The following is a 19,224-nucleotide window of genomic DNA, read 5'->3' as shown; positions in this document are numbered from 1 at the left end:
AGTAGTGCAGTACTGCGAGAGACATGGTGCTAAGATCGTATTGTTGCAAGAAACACATCTCAAGGGGCAGGGGAATGAAGGGGTTGCTTGAGGGTGGGGCAAATGCAAATATTTTACCACATATTCTGCATACTCGGCGGGGGTGATGACTCTGGTACACAAATCACTGGGATTCAGGGTTAGTGGGACTGAGATAGATCCAGCTGGAAGATATGTCATAGTCTCGGGGTTTATGGGCCAATCAAAATTAACACTGGTTAACATACACGGTCCCAATTTGGATGATCCAGGATTTTTTGAGGGTCTTCTGGAGAAAAGCCTAAAGTATCGAGATACGTATGTTCTGTGGGCAGGGGATATAAATGTTGTCTTGGACCCAGGGCTGGACACAACGGGGGAGAGAAAGAGGCGCATAAGGGCGGCTGAAGCAGTGCTGGGAGCTATGGAGATTCTTAAACTGGAGGATGTATGGAGGGTGCTGCATCCGGGAGAGGCGGGCTTTTCGCATCACTCCACTGCACACAACACATCAACCAGAATAGACTATATATTGGGTTGCCCCTACTTTATTCGTTGCACAGAAGGTTGTGAGATGTTACCAAGGACTTTGTCAGATCACTCCCCGGTATTGTGGACAGTGTGTTTGGGGGAGCTGCTTACCCATCCTAGGTGGAGGTTTAAACCAGCAGCCTTGCGGGATATTGCCTTTAAAAGTGACATGCACAGCTTGATTAAACATTATTTCCTGGAAAGCGAAGGCTCGGTGCAGAGTACGGAAATGATCTGGGAGGCGTTTAAAGTGGTGCTTAGAGGGGGATGTTTGATGCAGAGGTTGGGGTGCTGAGAACAATACGGAGAGTTCTCAATGCAGTGGAATTGGAGATAAAGCAGTGGGAGGGGGAGGTGGAGAGATTGAGCTCACCAAAGTCGCTAGCCAAGCTGAAGGAAGGGTTGGACAAGTTTAGGGCGCTAGCGGACCGGGAGGTGCCAGGCAGATACCTTGCATCTCTGGTCAGAGGAGAGCAGGGATTTGGGGAAATAACTGCTGTGCGGTCCAGCCGGGGGGAGGTCGTAGTGAAACCAAGTGAGATAGCAGGTCAGTTTTGCAGATTTTATGAATCCCTGTATGCTACAAGGGGTACACCTCCGAGTACTGAATTGAGGGACTATATCGAGGGTGCGGCACTCCCCAGGTTTGACGTGGAGGCAGTGAAGTCCCTTGCCAGGCCATATTGGTAGAAGATGTGCTGGGAGCGATAAAAGCCCTACCGACTGCGAAGGCCCCAGGAACAGACGGCATAACGGCCGAATTTTATAAAGAATGGGGACCGAAGGTGGCTAGTCACATGGTGGGGATGTGGGAAGAGGGGTTGGGTAGGGGCCTACTCCCACCTGTGCTTCAGGAAGCTGTTATTACGCTGATTCCAAAGCCAGGCAAAGACCCACTCGATTGCTCGTCATATCGCCCAATATCTTTGATAAACCTCGACACGAGGATTTTTGCTAAGGTTTTGGCGGATTGCCTCCTACCGTATGTTTCGCAAGTAGTTCACCGGGACCAATCTGGGTTTATTCCTGGAAGGTCGACGTCCTTAAACCTCAGGCGCTTATTCGCAATCTTGGTGCAATTAGACCCCGGGACGCAGGCAGCGGCGGCGCTGTTAGATATGGAGAAGGCATTCAACTCTGTTGAATGGGAGTACTTGTTCGAGGTGTTGGCGTGGGTGGGGACTCCTCCATACTATATGCAGGCCGTGAAGCTGATGTATTCGGGATGTAGAGCTCAGATAAATATAGGCGGAACGTGGTCAGGCCTGTTCTTGCTCGGGAGGGGGACAAGGCAGGGGTGTCCGCTCTCCCCATTGCTTTTTGCATTGGCCATAGAAGTGCTGGCGGGCAGACTCCGGCAGCTGCATGGACAAGGTGGACTGGGTATGGGCGGGCCGAGAGAGCTAATCTCACTGTATGCAGATGACGCAATTATTTATATTAGAAATCCTGAGGTTAACCTTAAGCCCCTCACACAGGAAGTGGCTGAGTTTGGGGGATTCTCTGGACTCCGACTGAATCGAACTAAGTCTTCCCTGTTCCCCTTGAACGAGGTGACGATTCCTCCAACTATTAGGGAGGGTTTTGGGTGGGAGCAGGATACGGTTACACACCTGGGGGTGGTAATTAGTAGGAACGCCCAGTCCCTGCTGGATAAGAATCATGGGGAGTATTTAAGGTCATTGAGAGCAAAGATAGATAGATGCTGCAAGCTCCCACTCACACTTACGAGCGGAGTGGCCATTGCTAAAATGGTGGTTATCCCCAAGCTTTTGTATATGTTTTTAAATATACCGGTCTGGCCGGGGAAAGGTTACTTTCGCAAGGTGAAATCTCAATTGATCCGGCTAGCTTGGCATCCAAAAGCCCAACGAATAGGCTGGGAGATCTTGATGCAGTCATGGGAGAGGGGGAGATCGGAGCCCCGGATGTCAAGGCGTATTTCTTGGCGGCCCAGCTGTCTTTTGTGAGATTTTGGAGCAGGGAGGGCTACGGCCCCCACATGTGCATATTGAAAGAGGCTCAGTGCATCCGTGTTCGCTGCAGGGGCTATTGATCTCGGGGAGAGTAGCTGACAAATGTAGATTTGATCCCATAGCATGTACGGTGCATGCTTGGAGGCGAGCTATGAAAAGGATAGGAGTTCAACACCCGTTTGACCCGGGCATCCGGTTATGGCAGATCGAGGTCCTGGTGCCCACATGTGATATATCCATTATAGGGAACTGGGGAGGGGCGGGAATCGAACAATAGGAGGATATGTATCCTGAGGGGAAGTTTGTGTCTCAAGAGGAGTTCGGGGACATGATGGGCAAGGGCCCTCAACGTACATTACAGTACTACAGGAGGAGGGCTGCCTTTAAAGAATGGTCGCCGGTCTTCCCTGATATCCCTCAGACTACACCCCAGCTACATTATATACGCAACTCCTTGGGGTGCAGCGGGGTGATCTCGACAATATATAAGATGATTCTAGCAGATACACACCAGGATCCCCCCCAAACAAAGGGCACTGTGAACAAGACAGCGGGGTCACCTTAGGGGACGAGCAGTGGGCGAGAATATGTGGCACCACACACACTGGGGCGTCAGATCAAGGTTGCAATTGATTCAACTTAAGACCCTTCATAGGGTCTACATTTTTCTGGCGCGCACGTATAAATTCGATGCAACAAAGCCCGCTATATGCCCGATGTGTAAGGTGGATCCGGCGGATCTGATTCATGTGCTATGGGGGTGCATTGCGCTGCGCTCTTTTTGGGAGCGGGTGTTTAGGTGCCATGTCAGAAATCGTGAGGCAGAACGTCCCAGGCACGATGCTATGTGGCATGTTGGGGTGGTCACCGGGTATACCCAAGAAGTACAGTAAGCTGTTAGCATCTTGTATGATAGTAGCTAGGAGATGCATCTTCATGAAATGGACGCATACCTCCCCTCTGGAGACGAAGGGGTGGCTAAAGGACCTAATACGGTTGAGTGACACTGACAAAGACTATGCTGCCCTGTTTGGGCTGCAGAACAGACCTAAAGATATCTGGGGTCCATTGACAGTGTATTTGATGGTGAGGGATGTGGACCTGGAATGAAGGGGGGGTGGGATACCTATACTTACTTATAATGTAAAAAGTCATTTTTTCGAAAAAAAAATGTCGACCTTTTTTTTTTGACATTATGACTATAAACCCTTAAAACTATCAACACCTCACCCAACACCCCCCTGCCACCCCCCAACCACCCTTTCACCCCTCATACTCAACACATACCAACTATTTATTTATTTATTTATTCAATAAATAAATAACCTAAAAAAGGATCATTTACTATGGGGGGGTCCCCCCCCAACCCCCCCTCACCCAACACCCCCCTGCCACCCCCCCACACCCCCCAACCACCCTTTCACCCCTCATACTCAACACATAACAATTATATATTTATTTAGTCAATAATTAAATAAATAAAAATAGTATTTACTATGGGGGGGTTCCCCCCAACCCCCCCTCACCCAACACCCCCCTGCCACCCCCCCCACACCCCCCCAACCACCCCTCATACTCAACACATCATATATATATATATTTATTTATTTATTCATACAATAAATTAAATTTCGAAAAAATATCGAAAAATGTCGACATTTTTGTTTGTCGACATTATTGTTTTTCGACATTAATTTGTCGACATTTTGACTGTCGACATTATTGATGTCGACATTATGACTGCACACCAGAAGAACCATATTCCCCCCAGATCCCTGCATGGATTCAATAGAGAATCCAGCAAAGCAGAGCATACTGGGAAGACAAAGGGCTGATCACAGTAGGAGATCTCACCCCCACGGGAAAACTACTGGAGTTCCAAGACTTTGGGCCTCATCATGACTTTGGCGGTAACCCTTAAATCCGGCGGTCGCGCTATTACAGCCGGATTTAAGGGTCTGCCAAATCAGGACTTCAGCGGATTTCGCCCCAGCTCTTGGATGGGGGGAACCTGCCGAAAATTCGCGCCATTACCGCCGGCGGTAAATCCGCCGGCGGTAAGAGTGCAAATTTTCCCCATTGAGCCCAATGGGGAATGGGGCATTCCCGAATGGGCTCAATGGGGAATGGGGATTAACATTACCGCCGAACTCGTGATCCGGCGCTATTAGCGCCGGGGAGTTCGGCGGTAGGGCTAATACCGCCGGCGGTAATACCGCCAGCATTACCACCAAAGTCGTTAATAGGGCCTTTTTTTCAAAACACGTGAAGTACACCAAGGCCAATATATATAACTTATGCAAGACTCATAAGACACCTGAAAGCCCGGTGGCCATCCCAAGCAGCTCTGGAAACCGAAAACCCTGTACTGGGACTGCTGTATGATGTGTCCGAGGGAGGTCATATGGTCTCCAGAATATACCAGGTGCTTGCGGAGGAGATACCCAAAGATCTACCTAAAAGGAAGCTCCCATGGGAAGCAGAAATAGGAAGAGAAATTACAGAAAAGGAGTGGTCCAAAGCGATGCTATACCCCAAAAAGTTCTCCAGAAATGTCAGGCTGAAACAGCTACAATTCAATATACTACATAGAGCATATATGACATCTAGGAGGATATCACAATCCCAGGAGCAAGTGCACAGAGTTGCCCAAGATGCGGAGAAGATAAAGCAGGCATGGGGCATATATTCTGGTCTTGCCCATCGATCCAGACATACTGACGAGATATTGAACTGCACCTACGGAGGAATGGAATAAAGGACCATACACTTGAAAAACTCCCGCCTAGCAGCACAGAGTACCTTTCCTGCCTGCCTTCCTTACTGTGGGCTGGAGAGGGCTCTAGCTGGTTCCCACTGGATCCCTGCAGTCTTGGGTGCAGGCCTCCGTACTATTTTCCCACACCTGATCTCCCCTGCTCACGTGGAGAGGGAGTAACGTCTCGGGTGGCCTCGCGCAGCGCAGAAGCTCCACCGATCCGGATGTAGTCTGCAGAGGCACTGTCCGTGGAGGGCGTCCCTGGATGCAGTCGTATCAGGCTGAGGAGTGTAGCACCGGTACTGGGTAACGGACGCCACCAAGGGTAGCGTGCCGTTCTTTCTCCCTCTCCTCTCTGTGGGTGGGGGCTCCAGATGCTTCCCACTGTTTGGCCGGTGTCACGGATGCAGGCCTCTATTCCACTCACCTGCCCCGAGAGGCCTGGAGCCCTTCAGAGCTTCAGCGGTATTCTCTGCTCTGGGTTGGGGGGGGGGGGTGGATTTGGTGTCGGGATCTCAGGCGGCCTCCCGCTCCACGGGAGAGCCACCAACTTTCGTACTGTTGCGATGCTGCCTCTGACCTGCGCTCTCTTAGTTATGCCTCCCAGAGCTCTGGGGCGGCTCGGAGCCTCGTGGTGTGCCGCTGCCACTCCTGGTGGAAGTTTCTCCAGTCTCCCAGGGTCTAGGTAGATACAAGTTGGACCTGGGGGTGCTCCCTGGCTTCAGACACCCCAGGGGCTTCATTTCCTCACGCATGGGCTTCCTGGGGCAGCTCAACCAGCTATTCGGCCCGTAGGTGAGGAACAGAACGCATGGACTTCACATCACTATGCCCCCTGGTGGCCAAAATCTGTATTGAACTTTTGCTTCATATTTTTAAACCTGATATGCCTTCGCAAGCACGAAAATATAACCATCTGGGGTCCTGATATCATTAAGGTACTTGATAAGGGATCTGCGCCCGAAAGAGGGGGATCCAAGGATGAAAGGCATCACCCATCGTACAACTGAAAATATGTTTACGATTTTGTTTATCATTTTGAATACGTCAGGCCACGGCAGCAAGAGACTTCTTGTAGAAGGAGACTTGACCACCGAAGGCCCTGATTACTGAGAGCGGAACTGTTGGCTTGTGCTGGGAAAGCTCGCGCGTGCGCTGTGCTCCAAAGTCCCACCTTGTCCCGTGATGAAAATGTGGGCAAGGGAGACCTCAAGTACGCATCCTGACTTATCATTTGTGAACACTTCCTTCTTTCATAAGAACATTATCCCACACTTCTTTTTGTATTTAGTGTAAGGACTGGCAAAGGTTTTTCTTAGCATAGGCCCCTTTATTTGACACGACACTACTAGCACTGCCTTATTTTTACATTGATGGTCGAAGCTTGCTCCCATCTTAGATTTAGGTTTAGATTAGGTGTTTTTCCAACCTACCTTTGCAGTTTAATAAACACCCTTGAACTGTGATCACGTGTGTCTGTCTTTACTGTTGCCACCATGAGTTTCTTATATATGGTGTCAGAGTGGGATATGATTCAACTGATAAAAATTGAAACCCATGCTGATAATTGTGGTATCTCCAGAAAGGGAAAACTAAATTGTCGAACTCCTTGACTCTGATCGCTTATCCATACTTAAAAAGGCGTTGTTCTCCCAATTGCATATTCCAATTAGCCAACAAGATCTGTTTTTTAACACTCGAGTATTACTAGACACCCTTCCTCTCTCACACTATAACATACAGCAGTGGGATCGAATAATATTGAAGGTTGCACACTTTTTTCTTTTGTTAGATCTAGCGCTCTGAACCCTCCTCCCAGTGAACCTTTTTTTTTTGGGCCCCCAATCACCCTCTGCCGCGGGACCATCAGGACTAAAGATTAATCTACCAAAAATCAATCCTTCGGCAGATTCAGACTCAGAAGAATCTGATGATTTTTATACTTTCTCCGAAGGGATTGAGACTTGTTTCTTTTCTGATTCCGAACCATCCACAGAAGGGACTCTTACACCCCCAGAAGAAATGGCCGATCTATTTTATGTCATTGCCCAGCTAGCTGCCCTTTAGATACAAGCTGAAGCTAGACTTCAAGAGGATTTAACGAAACTAATTGAGTTGCAAGCCAGACCCCTACTACCACAAGGGGTACTTCAACCCTATCTAGATTGCACAGATTTAGGAAATGTTTTCCTAAACTTTGAACGTCTAGCGGCACAGTTGGGATGGAAAGAAAATCCTAAAAGATGTTATTTGGGTCCTCTGTTGAAAGACGAATTGCAAACCTCCTACCAACTACTAAATCTTGCCCAAGGCGCCACCTTCCTAACCATCAAAGACCGGTTACTAAAAAGAGTGGGGCAAACCTGTAATTTTTATCGGCATAAACTGCAATCTATTAAATTAAATCCAGGAGAAACCCTTCTAGAAATGGGTGAACGAATTAAAAAACACTGTGGCTCTATGGGTCAATGGTAAAACCTTAGGCAAGCTAACAGAAATGATCACCCTGGAACAGTTTACTAATTCCTTAGCCCCTTTTCAGCTAAAAGATATCCTTCAGTTAAATAGGCCTACCCTGGCTACAGCCATTGAAACTGCACAAAACCACTCAGACGCAGCTAAACATTTCCATTTGACCCATCATTGGGAGGAATGGAAGGATCATAAATCAACCCACCAACCTCAGCTTCAGGGAACCGAGAAACTAGGGGGATTATATAAATCCAGGGAAGGTTGCCACGAGAAGGGATAGACACAAAAAGGGGGATAGACACAAAAAGGGGTGATTCCAAAATCATCCTCTTTGATTTTGGAATCAAAGGAAGAAGTAAAAAGAAGTAGACCATGTCCTCCTGTCTATTTCTCCTGTAATGAAACTGGACATGTGGCTCGATAGTGTCCAAAAAATCTATAGGACGAACCTATGGAAATAGGTTTCCTAAAGGGTGAAGAATGGGATGAACCCGAGGAAGAACTAGAAACCTCTAGTATTTGTTTGTGTCAATCATCTACTGATTTCCCATACGAGAAGGCTTGGGTGAACGGAAAACAAAAAAAGTAAAGGCCTTAATCGACTCAGGTAGTAAGCAAACTGCTATTCGAGCTGATTTAATCTCATCTGAGGACCTACAAAATGCGGCCCTAGTTAGAGTTACCTGTGTACATGGCGATAAGGAAGTGTAGCCCAAGATACCGGTACAAATTGACGTCAGGGGAGAATCTTGTGAAATCTTATCAGCCATAATACCTGGGGTCCCCGATGAAGTTATCCTGGGGCGAGACTTCCATGCCTTTTCAAATCTCTTACAGGAAAACACACCTCTATTTGGAGATTTTCTGCCCCAGAGTAGCTGGCAAAAAGACTATTCTTCCCAAAGTTCTCCAATATAGAACTGAGAGATAACAGAATCTATGAAACAGAGAAAACCCTCAAATCCCAGTTATAGGCTACTGTAAAGAGGCTGATAAAACCTCTAGTCCTCTACAAAAACCAACCATAGGTCACCCAAAGAATATGTGAGATTTTGTGGATTTCTCTCGTCCCTGTTCCCTTCCAGATCCTCGTCAAAGAACAGACATATGTACCTCGCATAGGGGCAGGGTATGTGAGAAACCTGAAGGTGTCTCCCTAACTAATCCCTGGGGGTATGTCATCCAGGTGGCCAGGACACGGCCATCGCTATTGGATCCGGTTTCTGGGGGTGGACCAGTGAGGGAGGATCACCTGGATGGGGGTCCACGAGAGTAGAAGTGGGACATCGACGGATGAGACATGGTATCCCCCTTCTCATGACAACTTTTCCCCAACCTACCAGGGAGGATACACAAGCACTTTACCCCCCCTTTTCCAACGCGAACACTTTCTCACACGCAAAAGGACGACAGACTAACTCTCAAGCTATTTACCTAACATGTCCTAACATCAGGGTCAGGCAAATTCGGGCAATTAACCCGAACCATACACAACTGACGGCCCTTTCTTTTCCCCACAAGGATAAAAGTTGGAACACCGGAGCACAATACAAGCAAGGCAGACCGCACATCCAGGAAGCTAACTCAGCACGACAGTTCAAGAGGAGGAGTAAGACAGTGCATTATAAGGGAATCAAGGAGAGGAGCAACCTTGCCCTTTCCGACCAAGGCCTGTGAGACCTCCGCAGAAGAAATCGTAAGACCGTAAATAATAGCCAGCGTGTGATACAGCAGATGTCTATGGTATACAGGACCCACCTCTGCTGATAACCGAGCTGGGGAGAGACGCTTGTCCTTGTGGTACCAACCTTGACTTTGAGAAGAAAGAAAGCAAACGGTTCATCACAGCCGGTGAGTCGCGGGGAGAGCCGATAAGAAACCGAACTGTTTTGAAGGAAAAATAGCAAGTGGCTAATTGAACTTTAAACAAACAAAGCACTGTGAATATTTGAAGGGGGGAAACCAGAAGCAGAGGAGTCCTGCACCACGTGGGTGCTCACTCAGGAACCTCTGGACGAGTACCCGACTGTTGAACTACAGTTATCAGAAGGCCTTGGGAGAAAGGCAAAAAGGGTGTCAAAGTGGTCATACAGGGGTCTTGTAAAATCCTCTGTACAGTCGAAAGTATTTGACCGACAGATAATTGTGAAGCTAAGGGAAGTGAATCCTGCATCATGAGAGTTGAATGAGAAAGGCAGAATTGACAAGAGTGAACCCTGAAGGAGGGATGCCAATAGAAGGGGAGGAAGTCTGAAGTCCCGAAATACAGTGTGTTGATCAGAGTGAACCTGGCAGAGGGATGTTTGCAAGAAACTGTTTGAAAAGATAAGATTCATGAAAGTTTACCAAAAATATAGTGCTGAAAGCCATAGTGAAACCGGCCGAGGGAGGCTAACAACTAAGAAGGGTCTGAGCCCAGAAGAGGGCAAATCAGGGGTGAATTGCTATCACCCGAAGATTTGTGAATGGAGAAGGGGTCTGAGCCCAAAGGAGGGAGATCCGAGGGGTGAGCTGTCATCACCGGAATATTACGTGCAAACAAGACAAACTTTGTATTGAACTTTTGCTTATTATTTTTATACCTGACAGGCCCTCGCAAGCACAAAAATATAACCATCTAGGATCCTGGTATCATTAAGGAACTTGATAAGGGATCTGCGCCTGGAAGAGGGGGATCCAAGGTGAAAGGCATCACCCACCATACAGCTGAAAATAACTTTTTTTAAAAATGTTGAATACGTCAGGTCCCGGCGGCATGAGACTTTTTGTAGAAGGAGACTTGACCACAGAAGGTCCTGATTACCGAGAGCGGAACTGTTGGTTGAAACCATTGTGGACCAGCTTTTTCTGGGTTATGCTGGGGCCCATGCTGGCAGCCCTGTGACCAATCAGAGCCTGTCGAAGTAGATCATCCTCTGTATTTGCAAATGCCACTATCTGGCTAGAAAGAATGTCCTTGAATGTCTCTGGGCTCCTTCACCCAGAGTATTGGCTGCTACCTCTGCCCTTCAGAGAGGATTCCCGGTTTTGGACATTTATCAGGCTGCTATGTTGGCCTCACTGCACATGTTTCCCAAACATTACTGATTGGCTTCTCAATCAGGGCAGTATGCTTGTTTCGGTAGGGCGATTGTACAGAGCTTTCTGGTATAGGTGGTGTGCTTGGTCTACTCCCCCCCCACAGGTGTATGTACTGCTATGGGAGTCTATCATAGAGCAGGTATCTGCGTGGGAGGAAAAAATAAATTTGAAGAAAAATGTACTTACCTCTCAGTAATATTCTTTATGATGGATGTTCCTCCCATGGATTCCTCATTGCCCTTCCGACATGTCCTACTTGGATGACAGCGAGTACACCTTTTGGTTCTGCGAGCCCTCAGACTATCAGGGTTGTCGCTAATATCCTCAACTTCACTCAGAATTTGGAATTCCCCTTCTTCCCCTTCCTCCTCACCAGAAGTAGTTGACGAATAATCCAGCCTCTTTCTTCGGTTTCGCAGAGAGTCTGCTTTCTTTTTTTGTGCAGATATGGTCTGCCTCGGAAGGAAGCCACCGTGATTCAAGTCCAGGGAATCTCGGTGACTCCTCTCCGCAACAGCCGGAGTGTTGTAGGGGAAAAAGCCTATGGTATAAAAAAAAAACAGATAGTCATTGTTGATGATCTGGTAGGTTGAATACAAAGAAGGTCAATAACCTGGCTGCCTTGGATGGCGCAAAGATGGACTCCGCAGAATGACCGTGAGGAGTTAAAGGAGTGCGAAACCAAAAAGAATAGTAAATATGCCAAAAACAGAAAACTAGAAAGAAGCGAGAGAGGAAGGCTTCTCCTTAACAAAGTAAAAAAGAAAAGAAGACAAGAGGCAGACTGAAAAGGGGAAAAAGAAAAAAGGTAAGGTGACCGAGTCAGAAAGACAAGGGAAATAACAGGCTACTCTGCGAGGAGCGGGAAGGAAGACAAAAATCGGATAGAGGCAGAGAACAAAAGGTAAGCTGAAGCACAGGTGGAACACCACCAAGGGAAATGATATGGAGCGCTAGCAATGAGGAGAAATCCAGGAAGTTGCAACACGCCGAGCCGCCGAGTAAAGGATAGTAAATAGAACTCGGTGGCGGCCATGTTGAAAACCACTAGACAGTCTCATACGCTGTGGAAAACAACGTAATGGCACAGTCTAATGGCGGCTGAATTTCCACCTTCTCCATAAACGCCATTTGCCCAAGTTTGTGACAGTATGCCCCCCTCGAAGACCTTGTTCTCCCGGCTTTCCCAGATGGAATCTGTGAAACTTTCTCAACAACCGAGGGGCCTGAATATTGGAACAGGGTTCCCAGGAATCCTCAGAAGAGGGGTACCCCTTCCAGTGCACCAAATATTCCAAGCGACCTCTGTGGTATCGGGAGTCGCGGATCAGAGAGACTACGTACTCCTCGGCAGTAGAGCTTGGAATTATACACAGTTTGGGAGCAGACCGTGTTCTAGTTCCAGGCAAATAAGGCCGTAAGAGGGAGGAATGGAAGACTGGATGTATCCGTCTTAGGGTCTTAGGTAACTTAAGGCGATAGGCAACAGGATTGATCTTAGAAAGGATCTCATAGGGACCAATGTAATGGGGAGACAATTTGGAAGGGCGGACCCAGCGAGGTAACAATTTGGTAGAAAGCATAACCTTGGTACCATTCCCCCATTCTGATACCTATCTTCGGTGCCTATCAGCTTGTTCCTTATGGCGACTGCCGCCTCTTGAAGACTCTGTTTAGCCGTGTTATGGGCCTCTTTGATTTGACCCAGTGTGATCTCAATAGAGGGTATGTTAGATTCATTCAGGAGAGTGGGTACAATAGATTGGGTATGTATACCGTAGGTGCAGTAAAATGGACTGATTCCAAGGGCTTAATGTACGGAGTTGTTGTATGCGAACTCTGCGGTGGGGAGTAACGACACCCAGTTATCTTGTTGTTGGTTGGTAAAGCATCTGAGATACTGTTCCAAGGTACCATTCAGTCTCTCTGTCTGTCCGTTGGTTTGGGGATGGAATCCAGAGGAGAGAGCTCTTTCGATACCCAATCTTTCACAGAATACTTTCCAGAACTTTGAGGTGTATTGACTGCCCCGATCAGACACAATCTTCTGAGGAAGACCGTGTAACCTAAAAATGTCTTTCAGAAAGATATCTGCCATGACCGAAGCAGTGGGTATTTCGGCCAGGGGGGAAAAATGAGCAAGTTTGGAAAAGGTGTCCACCGTTACAATTATGCATGAGCATCTTTGTGAGATGGGTAATTCTACAATGAAGTTGGTCGAGATATGTTTCCAGGGTCCAAGTGGTATAGGCTCTTGTTGAAGCAATCGCAATGGTCTCTGAGTGAGATGTTTGCTCTGTAAACAAATCAGACAGGTTTGGACATACTCTTGAGTATCTGCCCTCATGTTGGGCCAAAAGAAAGACCTCTGGAGAGGTTCCAAAGTACCTCTTACGCCCCGATGTCCGGCTACCTTAGAGTCATGGCACCATCTGAGAACCCTTTGCCTGAGATCCTGAGATGGAATGAACAACTTTCTGTGGATAAAGCATAGCCCATCCCTTCTTTCCACCGGTTGTTTCAAAGTGGCAGCGATAGGCTCCTCCAGACTGAGGGAAGCCTCTTGCACCTGTTGCAAAAAGGAAGTCACAGGCAAAACAATCCTTGTAAAGGGAAACATCAATTCCTTTCTAGTAGCGGGATTCTTGTCGGTGTCATCTCTGCAAGACAAAGCGTTGGCGATCTGATTCTGGGAACCTGGTACATAAGTAATGCTGAAATAAAACTGAACAAAAAAGTGAGCCCATCGGGCTTGACGGGTGTTGTAGCATTCTTGTTGTTTGAGTACCTGCAGGTTCTTGTGATCAGTCCGTATCAAGAAGGGATGCAGACTTCCTTGGAGTAAATGTCTCCACTCAAGACAAGCTAATTTCATGGCCAACAGCTTGCGTTCTATTACTGAATAGTTCTGTTGGCTCGGGCTCAAGGTTTTTGAGGAATAGGCTATGGGATGTTCTAAGCCTTTGTTAGACTGAAGGAGAATGTCACCTACCGCAGCAGCTGATGCATCTGTCTCCAATATAAAGGGCTGCAGTTGGTCGGGCTGTCTTAAATCAGGAGCCGTGCAGAATCTTTGTTTCAAACAGGAAAAGCTGTTGTCAGCTTCCTTGGACCAGTTGAAAGGAGCAGAAGACTTCTTCAGAAGAGAAGTGATCGGAAGTGTGAGTTGGTAGAAATCAGAAATAAACTTCCGGTAAAAGTTGGCCAAACTGAGGAATCTTTGTATCTCCTTGACTGAGGAAGGTGGTGGCCAAGCCAAAGTAGCTTCTACTTTCTTTGGACCCATGATAACCCCTTGGTCTGATAAAATAAACCCTAAATATACTATTGAAGACTGTGAAAATGCACACTTTTCGGGTTTAGCAAGAAGGTGATGTAACTGGAGCCTGCATAGTACCTCCTTGACGTGTTGCTGGTGTTCCTCTCGAGTGCGAGAAAAGATCAGAATATCGTCGAGGTAGACTACCGTGGTTTGTCCCAATAGATCTGAGAACAGGCGATCCATGAAACGTTGGAATATGGAAGGGGCATTGACAGGCCCGAACGGCATCACCTTATACTCTAATAGACCGTATGGAGTGCGGAAGGCCATCTTCCATTCATCACCTGCCCTAATGCGGAGCAAGTGATAGGCATTTCGGAAGTCAAGTTTTGTGAATACAGTAGAGCTTTGGACAGACTCCAAAACTTCAGAAATGATAGGCATAGGATAGCGGTCTCTGATGGTTAGTTTACTGAGACCCCTGTAGTCAATACAAGGTCTTAGTTCCTGGGTATCTCGTTTGGGGATGAAAAACAAAGAGGCCCCAGCTGGGGACCGGGAAGGTCTGATGAGGCCATTAGCGAGATTGTCATCAAGATAGTGCCTAAGTACCTCCTTTTCAGACACTGAGAGGGGGTACATCCTACCAAAAGGAACCAAGGCCTGGGGTACTAAATCGATTCTGCAATTCTCGGGTCTATGTGGAGGTAGTTGAAGAGGAGACTGTTCATGGAAGACATCAGAAAACTCAGAATAATAGCTGGGTATGCAATGGATAGAACTAGTCTCGGTAGAACAAACAGTCTTTATGGTTTCAAAGCGTGGTTCAGGTAGACACTTCTCTTTGCAGTAGCTGGAGTGAAAGCTCAAAAGATTGTTGGTCCAGTCTATGGTAGGATTATACTTTCTGAGCAATCGTTTACCCAATATAACCAGAAAGTGGGCAGCACGGATGATGTCAAATTCCATTCCTTCTGAATGCTGTTGAATGAAGACTTCCACTTCAGTAGCATGAGTGATAAGACCTGAACACAGGGGTGTTCCATCCACTCCTTCTACCTTTTGATCTTCCGTCTTAGCGATTCTTTTAAGACCCACTTTATCGGCTCATAGGGTATCCAGAAAATTTCCAGCAGCACTGCAGTCCAGCATGGCCTGTGTGACAACCTCTCTTCTTCTGAACTGGATTTTGACGGCCACAACCGTAAGCCTTGTATCTTCAGATGTCTTTGCGGAGGTAACAGAAAGGGTTGTATAGGGACTGGAGATCGTCCCTCGATAATCCGTCCGATCTCCTAGGGGGTACATCCGGACAGTCCCTCAAAAGGTGGGTGTAAGCGCCACAGTACATACAGAGGCTCCCATATCTTCTTCTCTTTCTCTCTTCCGGGATTAACAGAGCTCGAGCAGTTCCTATTTGCATAGGCTCATCTCTGATGGGGCGCATAGCAGGAGAGGAAGGTAAGGGGTTTGCTTCTGAATAGAAGGAAGTATCACGATTCTTCTTCTTTTCATTCTTTCATTCTGTCAGATGGAAATCTATTCTCAGAACTGCATTAAGGAGGTCTGAAAACGTATCGGGACAAGGAATCCGAGCAAGCTCATCCTTTAATTCTTCTCGCAGACCCCTGCGAAAAATGGTGTATTGGGCCTGTTCTTGCCAGCCAGCCTATGCCGCTAATTTCTTAAAGGTTGAGATGTACATAAGTAGGTCTGAATTTCCTTGGCACACATCCAACAGGTCCTCACAGGCAAAATAGGCACATTCTGTCCTTAAGAACGTCTGTCGTAGGAGGTTCTGGAAAGCTGAATAATCTTGTAGAACAGGGTCAGATTGAGACACCAGTGAAGTGGCCCATGCCAAAGCTTTTCCCGTCATGTGAGTAATCATGAAATCCCCCTTGGCATGATCCGAAGCAAAGGCGCCCTTTCTAAAGGCGAAATGAATGTTACAGGCCTCCAGGAATTCCTTTACCTTCCTTTCAGAACCATTAAATTTTCCTGAACCCAGGGGCAAATGGGGGAGATCAGTAGTCTGTTGTTCTCTTGCAGTCACTCTTTGCTGTAAAGCTGCATTGTCTGTCTTGAGTGCCTGAACCTCAAGATTAAGGGTTTGGACCGCTGCCACCAGCTCTTGAATCTGCTGTGGTGTAGCCATTATCTCTGTTAGGCGTTGCAAGCTATCAGGGTTGTCGGTAATATCCTCAACTTCACTCAGAATTTGGAATACCCCCTCTTCCCCTTCCTCCTCACCTGAAGTAGTTGACGAATAATCCAGCCTCTTTCTTCGGTTTCGCAGAGAGTCTGCTTTCTTTTTTTTGTGCAGATATGGTCTGCTTCAGAAGGAAGCCACCGTGATTCAAGTCCAGGGAATCTCGGTGACTCCTCTCCGAAACAGCCGGAGTGTTGTAGGGGAAAAGGCCTATGGCATAAAAAAAACTAGATAGTCACTGTTGATGATCCGGTAAGTAGAATACACAGAAGGTCGGTAACCTGGCTGCCTTGGATGGCGCAAAGATGGACTCCGCAGAATGACCGTGAGGAGTTAAAGGAGTGTGAAACCAAAAAGAATAGTAAATATGTCAAAAACAGAAAACTAGAAAGAAGCGAGAGAGGAAGGCTTCTCCTTAACAAAGTAAAACAGAAGAGGAGACAAGAGGCAGACAGAAAAGGGGAAAAAGAAAAAAAGGTAAGGTGACTGAGTCAGAAAGACAAGGGAAATAACAGGCTACTATGCGAGGAGCTGGAAGGAAGAAAAATCGGAGCGAGGGAGAGAACAAAAGGTAAGCTGAAGCACGGGCGGAACACCGCCAAGGGAAATGATATGGAGTGCTAGCAACAAGGAGAAATCCAGGACGTTGCAACGCGCCGAGCTGCCGAGTAAAGGATAGTAAATAGAACTCGGCGGCGGCCATGTTGAAAACCACTAGACCGTCGCATACGCTTTGGAAAACAATGTAATGGCACAGTCTACTGGCGGCTGAATTTCCACCTCTGCCATGCATGCCAGTTGCCCAAGTTTGTGACACAGACTCAGAGTGCTAGGGAAAAAGGTTGGAAGGCCACTGGGCAAGGCGCTTTGATATAGACTGGCCCTGATGTCATATCCGGTGCAGGGTGCGCAGAGACTTCAAACTAAGTCAATGCTGAGCCGCGCTGCACTCCTGCTGGTGGAAAAGTTTCCAAAGAGCAGCTATTATGAGATAGATATCATAGATGAGGAATCGGCAGGAGGAACTGCCATCAGAAAGAACATTACCAATTTATAAGTAATTTACTCATTGGCAGGGGAGTTGCTAGGTCTGGAAAAGACCCGGGGCTACACTAATGTCGGGATTGTGGAACTGGGGGCTAGCTAGCCTTTCGGTTGTAGCTCCTGAGATTCTATCAGGGGCTACAACCAAAAGACCAGGGGCTATAGCCCGCTTAGCCCCTCCCCCCCACGACACCTCTGCTCATTGGCCATGACAAATTAATAAAAAGTGTATTTTCTGTGAATAGTCATCGCAAAGAAGTCAAGGGAAAACCAAAAGTATATTTTAGATTTCCAAAGCTTGATTAGAGTGGTTTCTATTTGTCAGGATGACTATAAAATGGCTTGCCTTTCAGAGCAAGGTTTAAGGATTCTCTTCACCCCTTCTGAGAACGGATTATTCCTACTGCGTTGCCCACAATGCTATGTTCTTCTGGTTTCCTGTGTTCCTTTTATCTGGATTCTGCACACTTTGGAATTTTTCAACACCTCTTCATATGTATGGTTTCCTTTAGTACACAATGGGCCTTATTACGAGGTAGGAGGTAAGGGATTACCCGCACCGGTAATCCCTTACCTCCATATTCTGTGGTCCCTTACCGGGTCCCTTCCTTAACGCCTGGTCTGACAAGGTGTTAAGGACGGGACCCGCTAAGGGACTTCAGAGCTAATTACGGTACCGCAAATTGCAGTACCGTTATTAGCTACTTGAGGGCTCAAATGGGAATGTGGAATGGTTCTCAGAATGGGGACTTACTGGATCCTCCAAGGTTGGAATGACCCGGTAAGTACCCATTCCGAGAACCCGGACCCGGTATGCGGTAAGGGGGTAGCCATGGTGCTAGTAATGAGGCCCAATGTCTTCCTTTTGGTTACAAATCTATGGGTTTTTACACCAACTCCCAAAATACAGCAACTCTCTTGTTTCACAAAATCGTTCTCTTAATTATGAATGTTGTGGAGTCCTTACTCCACCCCCCACCATGCAGCGTGTCACTTAGTTCACACAGGGCCTCATTACACGGCAGGCGGTAACCATGGCGCTGTTAGCGCCATGGTTGCCGCCGGTATTTTACCGTGTCCGTCTTGGTGGATGGCGGAATTACCGCCCTTCTCCAAAGTGAGCGGGTGCGGTAATTCCCCATTCACCAAGGCCCTTCCCCATTCCCATTTTTGCCCCCATAGGGCATAATGGGAATGGGGAAGGCGCTAATTACGGTACCGCAAATTACGGTACCGTAATTAGCACAGAGTTCCCTTTGCGGCACCCTACTTTAACGGCTAGTAAAACCAGCCGTTAAGGTCGGGTCCCGCAAAGGGAACTCGTAGTAAGTCGGTAAGGGTTTACCGGTACCGGTGCCCTTACCGGTACCAGTAAACCCTTACCGCCTAACATGTAATGAGGCCCACAGTCTTCTTCAATTGCGTGCACAAGCAATGGGTTTCCTTTTCAAATGAGTGGAGTGTACAATAAAAGCCTAAAAGCTTTTATGTTTCCATTTTCCACTCCACCTCCTTTTTGTGCCTTTCCAAAGGATCCAAGGGCAGCAAAAGCATTGTTAACATCTCTGCTATGCTTTTTTCTAAATGCATGTGTATTTGGTTTATTTAAAACCTTTACAAAACCGACTTAAACATGATACTTTAAATACATCAAGAGAAAAATTACAATAAATATCTAAGACACAAAACATCAAATTCATCATTACAAAGCGCACAACACACTTCGAATGGATTGTGTCCTGCCACGTATTCCTCATCTTGTGATAATTCGTTATCTCCAGCTTTGCTGCTTCGGAAAAAAAAATTCTCGGCAGAGGGTGCTGTGCTCGAGGTCGTGCCGTCGATTTCCCTCGACGTACTCCGTACTCTG

At 47.3% G+C, this 19,224-nt stretch overlaps 1 protein-coding gene across 1 annotated transcript; it reads right to left on the bottom strand.

Moving 5' to 3' along the window:
• Positions 1-15,767: 15,767 nt before the first annotated feature.
• LOC138498224 (protein LDOC1-like) lies at positions 15,768-16,256 on the bottom strand. Its single transcript, XM_069622091.1, has one exon. The coding sequence runs from the start codon at positions 16,254-16,256 to the stop codon at positions 15,768-15,770; it is 489 nt and encodes a 162-aa protein (XP_069478192.1).
• Between the last annotated feature and the right edge of the window lie 2,968 nt (positions 16,257-19,224).

This window comes from Ambystoma mexicanum, chromosome 5q, assembly GCF_040938575.1.
Source record: "Ambystoma mexicanum isolate Mex_15411 chromosome 5q, UKY_AmexF1_1, whole genome shotgun sequence".
Classification (NCBI taxonomy): Eukaryota; Metazoa; Chordata; class Amphibia; order Caudata; family Ambystomatidae; genus Ambystoma; species Ambystoma mexicanum.
The sequence above is the reverse complement of the archived record's forward strand: the minus strand, read 5'-3'. Positions and strand labels throughout refer to the sequence as shown.